At 46.9% G+C, this 18168-nt stretch overlaps 6 protein-coding genes across 6 annotated transcripts; 3 read left to right on the plus strand and 3 right to left on the minus strand.

Annotated features, from left to right (window-relative positions):
• Positions 1 to 886: 886 nt before the first annotated feature.
• Positions 887 to 1927, plus strand: RhiXN_07850 (The BTB (BR-C, ttk and bab)/POZ (Pox virus and Zinc finger) domain; the record flags this gene model as incomplete). The annotated part of the gene is made up of 3 exons (XM_043327666.1): positions 887 to 952; positions 1005 to 1231; positions 1285 to 1927. The coding sequence occupies 3 exons, from the start codon at positions 887 to 889 to the stop codon at positions 1925 to 1927; spliced, it is 936 nt and encodes a 311-aa protein (XP_043183051.1).
• Positions 1928 to 2771: 844 nt separating this feature from the next.
• Positions 2772 to 4190, plus strand: RhiXN_07851 (polygalacturonase; the record flags this gene model as incomplete). Its single annotated transcript, XM_043327667.1, has 7 exons — positions 2772 to 2897; positions 2960 to 3110; positions 3161 to 3370; positions 3422 to 3476; positions 3537 to 3909; positions 3963 to 4047; positions 4102 to 4190. 7 exons carry the CDS (start codon positions 2772 to 2774, stop codon positions 4188 to 4190), a joined length of 1089 nt encoding a protein of 362 aa, XP_043183052.1.
• A 494-nt stretch (positions 4191 to 4684) lies between these two features.
• Positions 4685 to 10237, minus strand: RhiXN_07852 (nuclear pore complex protein; the record flags this gene model as incomplete). The annotated part of the gene is made up of 21 exons (XM_043327668.1): positions 4685 to 4852; positions 4897 to 4965; positions 5013 to 5105; positions 5152 to 5192; positions 5258 to 5337; positions 5395 to 5564; positions 5622 to 5714; positions 7219 to 7390; positions 7458 to 7569; positions 7639 to 7923; positions 7988 to 8153; positions 8211 to 8335; positions 8391 to 8475; positions 8553 to 8673; positions 8725 to 8798; positions 8851 to 8972; positions 9034 to 9241; positions 9291 to 9400; positions 9452 to 9909; positions 9957 to 10043; positions 10092 to 10237. 21 exons carry the CDS (start codon positions 10235 to 10237, stop codon positions 4685 to 4687), a joined length of 2985 nt encoding a protein of 994 aa, XP_043183053.1.
• Positions 10238 to 11311: 1074 nt separating this feature from the next.
• On the minus strand, positions 11312 to 12730 carry RhiXN_07853 (polygalacturonase; the record flags this gene model as incomplete). The annotated part of the gene is made up of 7 exons (XM_043327669.1): positions 11312 to 11400; positions 11455 to 11539; positions 11593 to 11965; positions 12026 to 12080; positions 12132 to 12341; positions 12392 to 12542; positions 12605 to 12730. 7 exons carry the CDS (start codon positions 12728 to 12730, stop codon positions 11312 to 11314), a joined length of 1089 nt encoding a protein of 362 aa, XP_043183054.1.
• Positions 12731 to 14419: 1689 nt separating this feature from the next.
• RhiXN_07854 (uncharacterized protein) lies at positions 14420 to 15255 on the minus strand (the record flags this gene model as incomplete). Its single annotated transcript, XM_043327670.1, has 4 exons — positions 14420 to 14831; positions 14893 to 15008; positions 15081 to 15200; positions 15232 to 15255. The coding sequence occupies 4 exons, from the start codon at positions 15253 to 15255 to the stop codon at positions 14420 to 14422; spliced, it is 672 nt and encodes a 223-aa protein (XP_043183055.1).
• Positions 15256 to 16219: 964 nt separating this feature from the next.
• Positions 16220 to 18168, plus strand: RhiXN_07855 (uncharacterized protein; the record flags this gene model as incomplete). The annotated part of the gene is made up of 4 exons (XM_043327671.1): positions 16220 to 16460; positions 16521 to 16881; positions 16944 to 17991; positions 18046 to 18168. The coding sequence occupies 4 exons, from the start codon at positions 16220 to 16222 to the stop codon at positions 18166 to 18168; spliced, it is 1773 nt and encodes a 590-aa protein (XP_043183056.1).

The raw sequence follows: 18168 nt of genomic DNA on the forward strand, positions 1-18168 counted from the left end.
GAGCTTAAATATAGCATGGATGTCTAGGAGTCTATGTGTAGATCTCCAGACTTGTAGCTCAGATACTCCAGGACCTATGGACCATGCAGGTCCATAGAACCATGTTACCATATAAAATAAGCATGATTTTGAGTATTTCTGAGTTGCATGGTCCATGAGTCCTGGAGTATCTGAGCTACAAGTCTGGAGATCTACACATAGACTCCTAGACATCCATGCTATATTTAAGCTCTATTAGAGCTTTTGGTACTTTCATTTGTATGTGGTATAAGTCATGCATTTACTATGCTTCTAGTAAATTTGTACCTTTTTGGCTCCTATTCTTTTTATCACTCATTTAAGTTCATTCTATTAGCAAGAATACATTTGAGACCCCCCAGAATATGTACATGCAGCATATCTAGATACTATGATTGCTTACTCTGGAGTAGCAAGGCAGGAAGGGCCAAGATTAGAATCCTTATGGTGAACTAGTTTTGGCTGTACAAATCTAGGCTTTGAGCCCTGTAACTCTCAATATATACTAATTTACTATAGCATAGTCCTCTTTCACTTTTTATTTGACAGAAATTGCCGCAGAAATGGCTCCAGAGCACAAAATCTATGAGTCACTGGCTTTTCAAGTGTAATTGGCAAAACAAGTAGGACACCTGTGACCACACATTGGTTTGTATTGCTAGCTGTACTTATTTGATTCCTCTCAAAATTTGGATATAAACTTATCATCTATACGGCTATGCTTTTGACTAATACATCTATTCTAGTTGTCTTAGTACTTTTTGAACAACAGCCACCTTTCTTGAAATGGGATCACATGTCCCATTTGATTTGTGGACTGTATATTGGAAATTCCGCTGTCCATTGCCACTTGTTGCACCCCTCTCCAATGGCATCTCCAGCACCCAGAAAGCACAGCAAGTACTACTTTGAAGATGGAAATATTGTATTTCTGGTATGGGATGTGACATATCCATTGGGCCACGCCGTGAGCTCATATGGAACAGACCAGCGACAAGACTCTATTCCGCTTGCATAAATCAATCCTCCGGTTGCACTCCACGTTCTTCGATGATATGTTTAAGAGTGCAATTTCGCCAACCAAAGACGAGAAGGGACAAGATATTCCGACTGATGGATCTTCGGACGACAATCCAATCCATCTTGGCGGGCACTCCCCAGCCACATTACACGACTCTGAAATGGAGACCATGTGTCAGGTTTTATACGACATGTAAGGTATTTTCACATTTTGGTACAACGTGGTTACTCAGACGCGTTATGTAGGCCTCTCACCCCCGCATCAGAGCTCAAAATCGATCAAGCTGTGGCATTACTACGAGTCGCTGCCAAGTTTCAATTCGAATCCATCCAATCAAGAGTAATTGACAGACTCGACCAGGCTGTTATTTCACCAGCCAAGCGTTACGCATTCGCCATCGACTGTCTTGTCGATGAGTGGATCTCTCGGAGCTATCTTGATATATGCACCGCTGTGAACTCTCCTTCGGCCGAGCTGTGTGCAGAGTTTGCGCAACGTGCCGAAATAAGCAAACTATCAAGCATCATGCTACTTCGCGAGGACTACAGAGGAAAAATTTTGATCTACATCCACGGGAACCAACTCCACCCTTATGCTTCTAGTCAAAGTAGTCCTACATCGGTGTGCAACAGTTGCCTCCCTGGTATCAAGCAGCTCCTGTTGCGAATACTGACCACGGGCGGGATCACCGACCTTGACGGTTCCGACCCATCTGAGCTGCCATCACTCCACTGTCGTTTGCTCAAAGGGATACAGCCAAAATCGAATGGACAAACGACTATATCGATTTGCGCCAACTGTCGGCCCAAAGAAAAGGCGATTGTGTCCCAAGTCTTGGGCCTTGATGATTTGAAAAATGAAATTAGGAAGGTTATGCATCTACCGTGAACCGTTTCTACGTTTGCGGCTGCGTTCATTCAGTGTTCATAATTGTCTACTTTGCAGGTGAAGCGTATTGGATTTGTACGTTGATAGCGGAACGATTAGATCGTTCCTGATGAATAGTATTTTTGAAACAGGGAACGAGCTTTGGTCACCCCTGCTACGTCAGCAGTCAAATGGTAAATTAACAGCGCCTAGTGGATCACCAAGGCGAGGAGACAATATAGCAACTGAATCTATTTTTGACCTACACGTCACTGCTCCATGCTAGATTGTGTAGCTTCCCACGACTAATTCTTTTGCTATACGTCCGTCAGAGCGGAGCTTCGGCGCGTTTAATATCTCGAATACGTGCAGTTATGCTTTGTTGCAACGAGCGCTATAGGACCACTACAGGTCGACTGTGGACATTCAATAAGATCAATAAGATAACATGCTGGTGGTGTAAAAGCCGATAGTAAAGCCAAGCTAGGTCAATCGCATACTCACGGCACAAATAAGTGGGCTTACATAGCCGCTCGTCACAGAATACGAATACCAATTCCCCTGCTGATTTCAAGATTGCATTCCTGACCACATGATGCCAATTTCATCGAAATATCATGCTACTATTGCGATGCTTGTAGCTTCCCGACGAATATATCTATTTTTGTACTGGATTGAAAATACACTTCGCTGGCAAGTCGGGAAACCATTCGAGCGTGGTACAAGCTATACGAATCAAGCGTACTATAAAGCGAGTAACGATTCAACCGCTTTTCTCACAACTAAGCTTTCTCTCGTTCTCGTCTCTCTTTCCCAGTACTACTCCGCTCTCTGATCGCACACTGCACAGTTCCCATCTTTCAACATGCGTTACTCCCTTGCTCTTTTCACTCTCCCCGTCGCTTTGGTAGCTGCCACTCCCGCAGGAAAGCGATGCACTGGCACAATCTCATCTCTCGATGATGTCGCCGCTGCCGAGAAATGCACAACGGTGAGTTAGCTGCGTGACATCTAAACAAGATGGAGCTCATGTATGCGCATATTTATATACAGGTAAACATCAATGCCTTCACCGTCCCAGCTGGAAAGACCTTTGCTATCTCTGCTCTTGACGGTGCGACCATCAACCTTGTCGGAGACGTCAAGTTTGGTGTCGCCAACTGGGCCGGTCCTCTTTTCTCTGTCACCGGAAACAACCTAATCTGTTAGTACTATCTACTTTACCCCTTGGCGCGCCCGCTCATTCTGGCTTAGTTAACGGAAATGGACACACCTTCGACGGCCAAGGCGCCTCTTACTGGGACGGCCAAGGCGGAAACGGGGGTGTAACCAAACCTCACCCGATGATGAAGATTAAGATGTCGGGCACCTACTCGAACGTCAAGGTGCTCAACTCGCCCGCGCATGTATACAGCGTCAGCAACCCTGCCAAGCTGGTCATGTCCAAGCTCACAATCGACAACTGTAAATCGATCTCCTTCTAAGCTAGCGTGCCATACTCATTTCCTGTTCCAGCTGCCGGTGACAAACCCAACAGCAAGTCAGGCGGCAAGGCTGCTGGTCACAACACGTAAGATCACCCGTTTCTTGCATATAGGATATGATGTTAACCCACAGCCGCGCTTCGTAGCGATGGCTTCGACGTCTCGACCAATGACCTTACCATTGAAAATAGCACTATCTACAACCAAGACGATTGCATTGCCATCAACAAGGGCTCCAACATCATTTTCCAGGGAAACACTTGTTCTGGCGGCCACGGCATCTCCATCGGATCGGTCTCGACTGATGCTACTGTCAAAGACATCCAGATCCTGAACAACAATGTTGTCGACAGCGATCAGGCTCTCCGCATCAAGACCAAGTCCGATGCGACCAACGCCTCTGTGGCCACCGTTACATACAAGGGCAACACCGCAACTGGTATCAAACGGTTCGGTGTTATTGTTGATCAAAGCTACCCCTCTACTCTTGGTACCCCCGGAAACAATGTCGTGATTTCCGTGAGTATACAGTTGTCTCGGCGGCGTGAGTTCTGACTAAGTTAATTGTCCAGGGTATCACATTCGGCGCCGGCAACAACATCGCTGTCACCTCTGGCGCTCAGCGTGTTGCCGTTGACTGCGGTTCTAAGTGCACTGGTTAGTATCTATGTATCGGTCATACCTGCGCTCAATTATTGACCTACGATTCAGGTACCTGGGACTGGTCAGGCCTAAAGGTCACTGGCGGCACGGCTGGCAAGATCGATAACTACAAGAACATCAAGGCTGGAAGCTACTAAGCCCTATTATTCTGTTTATATGTATACGCAACCGTCTTTTTGCATGTATATGACATCTGAGATTTGTTTTCTTCCCCCTCAATAATGCTACTATCGTTAATCACTGTTTTCGAAGCTTGGGCACTTGATATCGCTATCTAGATGGTCTCTATATTATAGCTTTTAGCCCGAGTTCACTAGCTATAGCATAGTTCATACCGAGCAATGCATGCTGAAATGGCTGCTTTCAGATATCATACCAAAAAAGATAGTTTCCACAAACATAATAAGACCCGGCTTTTTGTCCAGCTACAGTGCGAAGGGTTTTTTTTGGTTTGGCATACGTAGGAAAGCTAAGAGGGTATGCATACATGCATCGTCGTAACACTTCTATCTCCACTAGCATTGAAATGCAGCCGCGGATGACTGGCTATATCAACGAGAATGGATCGCGATAGCTCGTCAAAGTACACGAAGTGACCCCCTCGGCGTATATACATAACCCTCTTGGCCGTCTAGTTTCGTGCACCAAATCCAGCCATGGTGCGAATGAAGGTTTGTGCCAGGAAGAAACTTGATGCGCTCTCCGACATCGATAGATAGCTCGTTTGAACACTTGGCCTGGTAACTGCGCAATACCACTGCCGTGGGCACGCCCCCCGGACACGCCTATGTAAGGCCAGCTTGCGTGAATGAATGACAGACTGTTTAATTAGATGGTACGTACCTTTTCTTGAGCGCAGTTGGGTGACGATAGCAATCCGCTTGTATGGCTCGAGTTAATATCACTATTCAACTAGCACAAAATAAGCTTAGGGTCATGGCTAACAACAATGAGCATACAGTCGTAGTATGAGCGGATTCACGTATACTTCTAGCTGAAGTTGGGCCAAAGCGATTTCTTACTTCATCCTGGCTTCTATATCCTTCTCTGTTCTAGTGCTAGATCAGTCGCTACTTAGCGAAGGACCATGCGGCTCACAGTTGGCTTTGTCCTCAAGGTTCGGGGATCGTCATCTTCGGCTGGGAGTAATGAGGCTCATGAGCAAGCCAAGTGAGATATTCTCGCCTATAGGGGTCTCACTAACATGGAATAGACGGGTATGATAGTTCGGGGGATCCGTACGGCTCGGCTTGGCCGATTTCCGGTTGTGAATGGTTCTGGGTGCTATAAGTCCTTCGTTGTAGAATGGCAGACAGCTAATGCTACTGGTTGATCACTGACTTGATAGTTAGCGCTCCTTGTAGCTGCCTTAGTCGAGCTTCGAGGTCGGTAACGCGAGTTGACAAAAGCTCTCGATCCGTTGATAACGCTTGACATTTTACCTCCAACTCAAATGACGTATTTTTGGCCTGGAAAAGCATGCGCATAGCGCTCACAGCTACGTGGATGTTCTGTCGTAAGCATCATTAGATAGTCTTGCGTCTTGTAGGTATAAATTCAGCCCTTACCTCTGACGCACCCATTCGCCCCAATTCCTCTTCTAAGGGAAGAGTCAACAGGTGTTGAGCGCTTACATTTGCCTTGGTATAACTTTTCAAAGACTGCCATAATTCAGTTTCTTGTTTTGGCTGGTCGGTACCGATCACGGCCCTCGCCGATACGGGATCGAACTGAGCACGACATATCGGGCATCTAGCAGAGTCCCATGCAGTCCGACTAACAGTATCCAAACAAGGGAGACAAAATACGTGGCCTTTAATTATAAAATATATGAGACTTTGAGGCTGATATAATGGTCATTTGAGGATTACCGCATGGTATGGTGTGTGGCTTGTGCTCGACATCAAATTCCTCGAAGCAAACAGGGCAACTTTGTAGGATAAACATCTCAGTAAATTGGTTTAGCTCGAGTGTTAAGTGCGAGGTCCAAAACCCATCTACCTGGTCAATCAAGAATGGATAAGCAGAGATAGCGGTTGAAGTCGGTGGTTGAGGGGTGACATAGCGCCCGTTTGGCCTCATTGTAAGGGTAAGTACTACACGTGATTAGTGCAAAGGACAATACGGCTTGTGGTATTTCCAAAGGGAGATTGTCCTATTATGCTGCTCATCATGCATGTATTTGTTCGAAGAGCTTTCTCCTTCACTCTGGGCGCGCATGAGTTGAGCCATACTGGCGCATATATGGGTATAAGACCCGCTAGTCTGAGCTGCTTCAAGTTTTATAAATCGTATTGGACGTGTTCCAAACAAAAGGGGGTTTGAACTTTCAAGCTCGAGCGCAATAGGCCCAGGTTGCGTATACAGTTCCTTGATCGCATCATTATTTGGACAGAGTGATCCAGTCCCATTTGGTAACGATAAGCACACAAACCCTGGATGATGGTTTTGCAGAATCGAAATGTCCATGGATCATAAACGTCAAAGAGTCTCGCCAGCTATTTTGATGAACTATAAAGTAAGTTTATAAGCGCGTGATAGACTGTCCGGGCTACTGTTGAGGGGTCTTTAGGTTATCGTAGGGAGTCTTTGAAGCTCTGGGATTTCCGATCTAAGGATAGACGTTAGATTGCCATTTTGAACACGATCCAGTAGATCGAACCAAGCTTGTATAACCAGTTACGAGGTTGACGAGTCACGAGTAAAGTTCCGCAATACCCTACGATGACCAATAACAGCGTTTTTTTTTTTTTAAAAAAAAAACTTTTTGTCTCTTGGCGGGGAGATTTGAGAAAGAAAGGATCGGTAGCAGTTAAATTCTCGTTAAAAAAAACAACAAATGCTCGAGAGCGAACGGTTTGAGGTTTACCTTGACCTTAAATTGAGACAAAGCAGAGTTATTAGGTTCAGTCTTCCACAGCCTTGGGCGAATGGTACTGGTTATCACAAACTTGAAATTCGAAATGATATGATCGGCGCCTCAACAGGTGGCCACCTAAAGTGGCCACAACATCTGCGACACCCAGTGATTAAAGCATTCTAGTAGCTTAACCCGTTCTATAAACAAGCTTTTGAGGAAAACCACACCAGCTTCAGAACAAGCCAGCATAGCAATTATTTTCGGCTCCTACAACACTAACAACGACGAAATGCAGCCTAACTAACAACAGCTTGCACGGGATCTGATACCCCGGCACCCAATACGGCGATCCCTGCCTCACGCACACCCGCAAGGTACTCCGGCATCCGGTTCCCATCAGGGCTTACAAAGTCTCGGAAAATACTATAACGCGAGTCGGCGATTATGTTTGGTAACTGGAGGACTTTTCGGAGGTTCCTAGATTGGGTAAATAAGTAAGTCGTCAGTCAAATGAGGGGGCTTGGGTCCGGAGTGGGAGACTTACGCTGGGAAGATGTCTCGAGAATTGTATAATTCTCTATGCAGAGCAAGCACAATCTCGGGAACATAAATCTGCCTAATTCTCATTTGCTCGACCTTTTCCCTCTTTCTTTCGTCTTTATATGACCAAAGTACATTAGTATCCTACCCCAGCGTCCCGCCCCAAATCAAACATTTCCACTCACTTGAATCACTATACTCCAAGCCTAACCAATAAACCCTCAATAACTCAATCGCCATCTCGTAATAATCATCCAAGACGGACTTGTACTGCTGCTCCCACTCTCTCTGTTCGACCTTTGTGCCATTTTCACCTGGGTTTTGAGCAACGATGGACTCGAGGACGGATGGTGCGTCCCAGACCGAGAAGAAGCGCGCGTAGCCGAGGAGTTCGCCGTTGGCAGATGAGCCAGTCAGGGCATCTGGGAGGGAAGAGACGAGTAGTCTAGCTGCGTGCATGCGACCCATACCTATATTTGTTATGTATTTTAAATTTCGGCTGTCTTGGGTTTTGGATGAAGAGGGGGAACGTACCAAGCATGTACCTCAGAACTGCGTTACTTTGATAGATTGCCGTCTCCCATGTCTCTTGGTTAAATAACAACCATTCGACTGATTTGACCAGTCTCAACTCGATCGGTGTTGCTTCATCGTTCATATCCGCCGGAGTAGGCAGTGGGCCCCTCAATGGAGGCAGCTCCTACGCTTATGCATTAGCACAATGTCTTGTTTTTTTATTGTTATCTAAGGAAATTACCTTGATAGCTTTTTTAGCAATCAAATCAGCCGTAGCAACTGCCACCCGCTCAACCACCAAGTTATGCTGCCTGGCAAGTTTGAGTGCGTCTGCGCGCTGGTCGTATGGTAGGTCGTCCGGTAAGCCTGTTCATCACTTGTCAATTCCTGTTCGCCAAAGTAAAAAAAATAAGGAACGTACTCGCCAAGTAAGCGGCATAACGATCGACAGCGTTGTCTCCTAGTGCCGAGACGTAAAGTGCAACGAGGTCTCGCTGGTCTTCAGCCTGTTGTTTTCGTTGGTTAGAGATGTTTTGAATGTTCATTTGTTGTGGGCAAACCAGATTTAGATGAGAACACGTACCTCGAGAACTCGAATATACCCCTCAAGAATGACTGCGCTCGCAGTGACAGGTACGGGTTGTTGAATAATAGTCAAAAATAGGCAAAGGTGTGCAAAGAACCGAATCCAGCCTTTACGCATTCTTTACATCCGTTTGTTAGAGTATAATCTAAATTAGCCGAGTTTGACGTACGTGTCTAGGCCGCCACTCAAGCGTTCCGCAACGAGTGAAAGAACTTCCGACATGTCTCCAAGAATACAGTACACCTATCCATAGGGTAAGTATGGTTGAGATTTAGGCGCGTTGGTCGGTACGTACCTGAGTCCAGTGCAATGGGTGATCGGCCCCAGCGCCCTTTTCTACTGACGCATGTTTTAAGCCCGAAATCACGGACTTGACATCTTGTTCCCATACTCGAGTCGACTCTTCCAAGTCGGCCGCTACCAGGCAAACAAGCCAGTAAGCGAAAGCTGAGGCGAAATTGGAGATAAAAACACCAACTGTGATCAATCTCGATGCCTTCGTCTTCGACTTGCCACCAGCTACCCGTACTCTCGATCACATTCCCTACGCGTTCTTCGATCAGCGCACTAGTATGAGCCCATGCGTGGTCAGCCCAAGTTCTACATTGCGGAAGGAGAGCAGGAAGGGTTCGGCGAGCTGGAGAGAGTGCTGCTGATATAGCACGTGCTTCAGGGGATAGCTTGGGCTTTCGCCAGTTGTGAGCAATAAGATAAATGAAGAGTGGATAGGCTCACGTTCATCGCCGTTCTCTGACATACATCAGACCAAAGCTTTCGTCTTCTATTCCCTACCCATTCTGTACTCTGAACAACATCCATCCCGTCCTCTGCTTCTTCCTTTTCCACTTTATTTTCATTAGCGCACGCTGACAAAGTAAAAATACGTTGAAACTTACGAATAGAATCCCACTTGAATGCAGTAATGCCTCCGATCTCGGCAGCTTGCCAATCGTGTCCTGCAGCTCTGCACAAGGCTTTGGCATCCTCAAATTTGCCAGCCCTAAATAAACCAAGCAAGGCCCTGGCGAGAGCCTTTTCGGAGGCTGCGTCGTCTGGATCTAAAGCGCCTTGTGCATCTGGGTCGAGTGTGGAAACAAATGATCCTCCGCCTCCTCTCTTAGCGTGTAGAACCCTGTGACGGGTAAGCGCTCGATAAGATGATGAGGTAGGAAGCTGAGACTGTCTGGGGGCAGTATCATGGAGCCATTCCCTGACGAGAAAGAGTTCGCGAAGAAGGGGATGCTGTTGGATTGTTCGCTTGGCCAAAAGAGAAGTCGGTGTGTATGGGTTAGACTGGACTAATTGGTGTGGCGTAGGGAGAGCAGAAGAGACATCGTCTGTGATTGTTCGTTCTCTACGACAAACAATGAGATTGAGCAATATGAGAAATGATAAACATACGCGTATAAACGAGATATCAAATCCCACGTATCTCTTTCTACTCTCCACTCCTCTTTTTCATCCTCTGGGATTGAGTTATCTTCATACCTGTAAACCCAGGTCAGCAACCAATAACAATGCCAACACCCGACTCACTCGGCCGCACAAATCTGCATTAACTTGTTTGCCAGCCCCACATCCTGCTCAAGCACAACATCCAATACATCTTGTCCCTTTAGTTCTCCTGTTCTAGACTTGAAATGTGCTAAAACATCTGCAAACGATTTCGAGACCGATGTCATGGTGGAGAGAAACAATCGTGTGGCACGTGACACATGGCACGCGCCCACGTGCGACGACAGAACTTAGCCACCTTGCAAGGGTATGCTCTACAGGGCCCCCAGGAGCGCTCTGGAGTGCTCCGGTTTTGGGAACCTCCTCGTTAGGATCCGGATTGCTCGGCGAGCACTTTCGAGCGTCATACCAAACGCTCAGGAGTGCTCGCCGACAATAGCAAGTCCGGGAGCACTCCCGAGATTTTCGGGGCCCCGTAGAGTGTTTGGCGGTTTGGGAGGGTCGTGGTGCAAAAAAGATTCGTAGAATGTAAATAGAAATGTGAGACTGGTTATCGAAGTTCACTCTTGAGCTTGTTATTTGGCAGCTGATACTTTCTGGGCTATTCTACTATGAGTTCAAGAGCAGAATGAAGCTAGACAATGACTGATTCTTCCAAATAACAGGAGAAGAGGAAAGGAGTGCCCGAATATATCTCATCATAAGCATAGACTTTGTTGGCAGTGGCTATCACTGCATGTAGATGATTTACTATGGGCAATATCAGGAGGCTAATTGATAGTGTCGACCGAAGCCATCCATTTGCTGACATCCTTCTTACTTCTGAAAATGCCATTTAAAGGCAAATGTTCCTACTTTGACGAGCTATCACGATTCATTCTCGTTGATATAGCCAGTCATCCGCGGCTGCATTTCAATGCTAGTGGAGATAGAAGTGTTACGACGATGCATGTATGCATACCCTCTTAGCTTTCCTACGTATGCCAAACCAAAAAAAACCCTTCGCACTGTAGCTGGACAAAAAGCCGGGTCTTATTATGTTTGTGGAAACTATCTTTTTTGGTATGATATCTGAAAGCAGCCATTTCAGCATGCATTGCTCGGTATGAACTATGCTATAGCTAGTGAACTCGGGCTAAAAGCTATAATATAGAGACCATCTAGATAGCGATATCAAGTGCCCAAGCTTCGAAAACAGTGATTAACGATAGTAGCATTATTGAGGGGGAAGAAAACAAATCTCAGATGTCATATACATGCAAAAAGACGGTTGCGTATACATATAAACAGAATAATAGGGCTTAGTAGCTTCCAGCCTTGATGTTCTTGTAGTTATCGATCTTGCCAGCCGTGCCGCCAGTGACCTTTAGGCCTGACCAGTCCCAGGTACCTGAATCGTAGGTCAATAATTGAGCGCAGGTATGACCGATACATAGATACTAACCAGTGCACTTAGAACCGCAGTCAACGGCAACACGCTGAGCGCCAGAGGTGACAGCGATGTTGTTGCCGGCGCCGAATGTGATACCCTGGACAATTAACTTAGTCAGAACTCACGCCGCCGAGACAACTGTATACTCACGGAAATCACGACATTGTTTCCGGGGGTACCAAGAGTAGAGGGGTAGCTTTGATCAACAATAACACCGAACCGTTTGATACCAGTTGCGGTGTTGCCCTTGTATGTAACGGTGGCCACAGAGGCGTTGGTCGCATCGGACTTGGTCTTGATGCGGAGAGCCTGATCGCTGTCGACAACATTGTTGTTCAGGATCTGGATGTCTTTGACAGTAGCATCAGTCGAGACCGATCCGATGGAGATGCCGTGGCCGCCAGAACAAGTGTTTCCCTGGAAAATGATGTTGGAGCCCTTGTTGATGGCAATGCAATCGTCTTGGTTGTAGATAGTGCTATTTTCAATGGTAAGGTCATTGGTCGAGACGTCGAAGCCATCGCTACGAAGCGCGGCTGTGGGTTAACATCATATCCTATATGCAAGAAACGGGTGATCTTACGTGTTGTGACCAGCAGCCTTGCCGCCTGACTTGCTGTTGGGTTTGTCACCGGCAGCTGGAACAGGAAATGAGTATGGCACGCTAGCTTAGAAGGAGATCGATTTACAGTTGTCGATTGTGAGCTTGGACATGACCAGCTTGGCAGGGTTGCTGACGCTGTATACATGCGCGGGCGAGTTGAGCACCTTGACGTTCGAGTAGGTGCCCGACATCTTAATCTTCATCATCGGGTGAGGTTTGGTTACACCCCCGTTTCCGCCTTGGCCGTCCCAGTAAGAGGCGCCTTGGCCGTCGAAGGTGTGTCCATTTCCGTTAACTAAGCCAGAATGAGCGGGCGCGCCAAGGGGTAAAGTAGATAGTACTAACAGATTAGGTTGTTTCCGGTGACAGAGAAAAGAGGACCGGCCCAGTTGGCGACACCAAACTTGACGTCTCCGACAAGGTTGATGGTCGCACCGTCAAGAGCAGAGATAGCAAAGGTCTTTCCAGCTGGGACGGTGAAGGCATTGATGTTTACCTGTATATAAATATGCGCATACATGAGCTCCATCTTGTTTAGATGTCACGCAGCTAACTCACCGTTGTGCATTTCTCGGCAGCGGCGACATCATCGAGAGATGAGATTGTGCCAGTGCATCGCTTTCCTGCGGGAGTGGCAGCTACCAAAGCGACGGGGAGAGTGAAAAGAGCAAGGGAGTAACGCATGTTGAAAGATGGGAACTGTGCAGTGTGCGATCAGAGAGCGGAGTAGTACTGGGAAAGAGAGACGAGAACGAGAGAAAGCTTAGTTGTGAGAAAAGCGGTTGAATCGTTACTCGCTTTATAGTACGCTTGATTCGTATAGCTTGTACCACGCTCGAATGGTTTCCCGACTTGCCAGCGAAGTGTATTTTCAATCCAGTACAAAAATAGATATATTCGTCGGGAAGCTACAAGCATCGCAATAGTAGCATGATATTTCGATGAAATTGGCATCATGTGGTCAGGAATGCAATCTTGAAATCAGCAGGGGAATTGGTATTCGTATTCTGTGACGAGCGGCTATGTAAGCCCACTTATTTGTGCCGTGAGTATGCGATTGACCTAGCTTGGCTTTACTATCGGCTTTTACACCACCAGCATGTTATCTTATTGATCTTATTGAATGTCCACAGTCGACCTGTAGTGGTCCTATAGCGCTCGTTGCAACAAAGCATAACTGCACGTATTCGAGATATTAAACGCGCCGAAGCTCCGCTCTGACGGACGTATAGCAAAAGAATTAGTCGTGGGAAGCTACACAATCTAGCATGGAGCAGTGACGTGTAGGTCAAAAATAGATTCAGTTGCTATATTGTCTCCTCGCCTTGGTGATCCACTAGGCGCTGTTAATTTACCATTTGACTGCTGACGTAGCAGGGGTGATCAAAGCTCGTTCCCTGTTTCAAAAAGTAACGATCGTACTGGGCTGAATAACTAATGAGATGGACCATCGTCAAACTGGCCACGAAACTTCGGGCTCGTAAGGGCTAAAACATACAACTACTTCCTTTTAATCCCTCAATACTTGGAGATTGGGCTTCAATGGAGCTGCAGTGCCTTTTAATCTGGGTATATGATAGGGGCGGAGGAGCGTGCTTTAAGGGCTTCCAATCCTGCGGCCATTTTGACGATGTTCATAGATGGAATATCTCGTATACGACCCAACCTAGTAGGCGTATGCGTATGTTTCTTCTGTACGCTGTGGCAGAACTTCATACTCATCGATACTTTTTTTGAGGTGAGTAGTTCGGGAGCTATACGAATGTATCTTAGCTCGTACTACGTTCGCGTAGAGAACTAAGGAAAGAGAGAACACGCGTTCGTTCATATACAACACATCACGATCGTAAGAGGTAATAAGTATGTAACGTGAATGCGAGATATTGAAAATCCAACAACTTTTACACCGAACCAGAGCACGGTAGGTAGGATTGCTTCATTTACCAAGATCAGTACGTCTCTTAAAGACAAACATTATCAGTGCTGTTTATACTAAGTCAAACCCACTGTTCTACCTATTTTTGGGTGAACTCGACTAGTAGTAGTTATATCAAAAGCTCACTCTAATTAGGATGTTCTGCTTTAAGTCTCGCGATTGGCTCCAACATTCATCCAACCTCCGATCTTAATGTGTGTAAGTAAGTTATTGCTTTAATGTATAGAGTGAAATGAGACAAAGACACTGGAGCCTCATTAGATTATTGAAATCACTCCCATTCTTGGAATTGCACAAAGTTACACTTTTCACCCCGGGTCCACTTACAATCGCCCGGATGAACCAAATCTACTGCCTCTGCCCCGACTGGGTCTCCACTTCGCCTGGGGTGGAGTATTGTTGGACTCGATCTCGCTTTCATTTCTACGATTTAATTGTTATTGGGTGTGCTGAGGCATTGTTGAATGGCTATCAGAACTCCTAGAAGCGGCGGTCATGGTTGCAATCCTAGCTGCTTCACGCGCACGCCATCCACCAGCTGTTGAGGTAGTCACACTAGGACGAGCTCCCAGGATTACATTGGGTATGAAAGGTTCCGCTGCTATGAAGCGGCGGCCCGGGGGTACCCATCTCCCACCGGAAGTAGAAGGCAAGCATGGAGTAGTAAAATAAGAGGTCGTTGAGGCTCTACTTTGCCACCCCAAATCGCTTGAATTGATGCCGCTTAGCCTCGAAGAGGTTGCGCCTATAACTCCTTGCCCGCGATGGTCGTCTTCGCCACATTTCTCTGCCTCCTGCTTTTCGCCCCCAACGCATCCAGCCGTTTGTGTAGTTCCCCGCAAGTGATTGCTGCATGTAATATAAGAATGGTTGGTTAGCGTATAATATAAACACGTAAGAAGCTGCGAACTTGTTGATAAACGTATCTTGTAGCTGATAATGGGCTAAGGGCGTCTGGCACAGTTTCTCTGACTCAACTATCCTGTTTTCCGCCTGAAATAATCTACGTGCAAGTTCCACAGCTACCTGGATATTCTTTATTAATTATAAGAGGAAATATCTCAGTTCGTATAATCGCATTTGCCAGTTTACTCTAACATCTGATGCTCCTATTTTCCTTAGTTCCTGGTTTGACGGCAGGGACGGTAGTTCTGGAGGATTGGAGTTCGCCTTGACATAACCTTTCAACTTATCCCATAGTTCGGTTTCTTCTTCCGACTGATTGATACCGATAATGAGCCTCACTGACTGGAGCTCGAACCGAGCGCGACATATCGGACACTTGGCCTCGAGTTCGGCGGAGTTCAGCAACCGTCCCCACTCATGGCTAATAGAGCCCAGACAAGGACGGCAGAATACATGGCCTTGAAATACGTGGTACGTTAGATTTCATTTGTAGAGATATGAATATAATGTAATTACCGCACGGTATAACATAAGACTTGTGCTCAGCATCAAACTCCTCAAAGCAAACCGGGCAGTTGTGTAACGCCAACATATCAACTAATAAATTCTGGCTAAATGTGTGCTTTGAACATAAGCCTTTTTACTAATACTAACTCAGTCAATTGGGGAGACTTGAGTAGCCGATCTAGAGGGCGTTTTGGCTTGATGGTAGTTGATCACGGGTGGCAAAGAATTAACCATTCTTCTTAGTATAGAGGGCACGTGTTTAGAAACAATATGATGCAACGATTAGCGCTTGATTATTTTTTTTTACTTCGTTGGTAAAGGAGGCGACATCGACCGGAGTTATCAAGCTTGAGTGAGTGTTGGCTATATGCGTAAACGTGCGCTATTTGGTTCCATGGTCACCTGGTCTATTTTAAGCAGCTGATAAACACATAAGGAAGGTGTGGGAAGCATTACCTAAGGGTTGTTTTTCTTTACCACAACTCTTGCCAATCGAAATTCCTCGCTTTACCTGGGCTTGCAGAGGTTGATGCGTCACTCGTACAACAATTTTCCCACCATAAACATTTACGCTCCCACAATTATTCCCTTCGGCAAGGGTCCTCAAATGCACCACTCTTGTATAGTACCAATATGTGTGAGTTGCAGACGGAAACCATGCGAACACGATCAACTTCTGACAAATCTTATCTGATACAAGCCGGAGCCCTCCGCAGCATGACTGCGCAGCTAGGCTAGGCTATCCCACTAGATAAGGTGAAGGAGATAGGCTGAATTCACGTTGGACTCTGCTCTCCACCCTTTGGCTCTGTACCCGACCAGTAATGGGGCTCACTGGTTTACTCACATGCTTACTGGCTGGATCTCAGCTCGCATATGGTTTGGTTGTACCTGCCAGCACTCTAGCTCAAAAATCGTTTGCATCACCTCCAGCCTTGGTTTCACAACACAGCTCCGGGGAGCAGCTATGGGACTCCCCTCCATCGGATGATAGTTACGATAACCAAATCTTCTTCAGACTAGCAACGCTTCTCCAGCATTGGCCCAATACAAGGTACCCGAGTGGTAAGATTTCCGGATCGGATGAGACCCACCAACGACCCGCTCACTGTGATTTGCATATAGGCTCGTCGATAGTTCCCGGGACTGTCCCCGTGGGTACTGTTCTGTACCACGGTCGGAGCAGCGCTGAGATTCCATCAACACCTGAGTGGCTAGCGTTTGACTCGGAGCACTCGGTACTCTTTGCTCGGGGTTCAGACAGTCACTTGTTTACTTTTATCACTACACGTCCTCTTCGGGTGGTCTATTTTGATGGGTCTAGCGCCGCTAAGTTAACATCCGGAGCAGCGGATACCCAGAATTTGTTAGCTTGGGGCCATATAAGAAACCAAACGTTCTCCGAGGAGCGCGCACTGATCAACGATTTATGCGAATGGGGAAAAGCCTCCAACATTGATGGATATGTGAGAATGGAGATGAGCTTGTATGTGCTTCTCCTACGATCAATCGCCCCGATTACTTATATCCATTGGTCGAACACTATAGTGAGATCATGTACTGCGACTTTAATCAAGGCCTTGAGGTTGTATCCAATATGCATCTTCTTCCTCCAGAAAGTGATGACCGTATGCCGGGTGGACCTCCCGGAGAAGGACCAGGAGGTCCGCCACCCCCAAATAAACCCGACCTGCCCGACCGTCTTTCCAGTTTGCTCCCCCCACCCCCTCCACCGCCAACGCGACCTGGCCCACATTTACCGAAAGCGCCTCGTCCATCCAACTGGAAGGGAGCATTGACATCCATGAAGGAGCGTAGTTTCGAGGCCTTCCAGGCAGGAGCATGGCACCGCCGAGCTCCAGGCGAAGTTCGTATACGGCTCGATGCAGCTAGACTGGTAACAATTTATGACCCGGCACTCCGAAGCGGAGCTCAAATAAGAAAAGGGCTCGAGAAGGTCCAACATCGAGGGAAAGGCTTATCCAAAGCGGATATTGATACTTTCCGGGGCTGGGTTACTGACTCCGTCCAGCTAGATGCTCCAGTGACGAGCGGTATCGATTGGCCAGCTCTGACGACGGTGATTATGGATCGGTATGGCTCTCGACTAGAGTACCTTCAGTACCTCCTCAACCCAAACCCTTTCTCCGCAAATTCCACTGCTATTGTTCAAGCTGTTCGCAAGCAGCTTATGATTATTCTTATGCCCGACCTCACCCCCGATACTATTCCCCACAACGCTACACGCACCAGTTCAAGCGCAGCGGCACAGTATTCTCAAATCCGAAGACGCGAGACTCAAATTCGGACTCATGAATGGGTCAAACCTATCTACGATCATTGTTCCTCGTACTTGGTTTCGCATCTGCCCCACGAGGCATTTGCTCGCGAAGAGCAGACGTTGTATGCGGGTATTCGGGGCACGCTGCGCGAAACGTGCAGGGTTTTGTCGTTAATCTGGTCTGAAGCATATGATCCCTTGCCAGAGACAAAATCTGCGGATTTGGTTATTCGTTGGAGAACTCAGATTGGCGGATTAATGCAATGGTTGGATTGGCCGATGTGGAATAAATGCACACCAGAATGCGATTTAGATGTGAGTGTTTGATTTGCTTTCCTCGACAAGTTCGATCTCATGTTTCTCCACTAGTCAATGTGCTTCATTCCGACATGGCCAATGGGCATCGGGAGAGGACGGGCCGGGGAAGGGGAAGAAGATTTAACCAAGATTGATTGGACTCCAAAATGCCTTCCCAAAGGTGGCAGGATTTGA

Source organism: Rhizoctonia solani, chromosome 9, assembly GCF_016906535.1.
Source record: "Rhizoctonia solani chromosome 9, complete sequence".
NCBI lineage: Eukaryota > Fungi > Basidiomycota > Agaricomycetes > Cantharellales > Ceratobasidiaceae > Rhizoctonia > Rhizoctonia solani.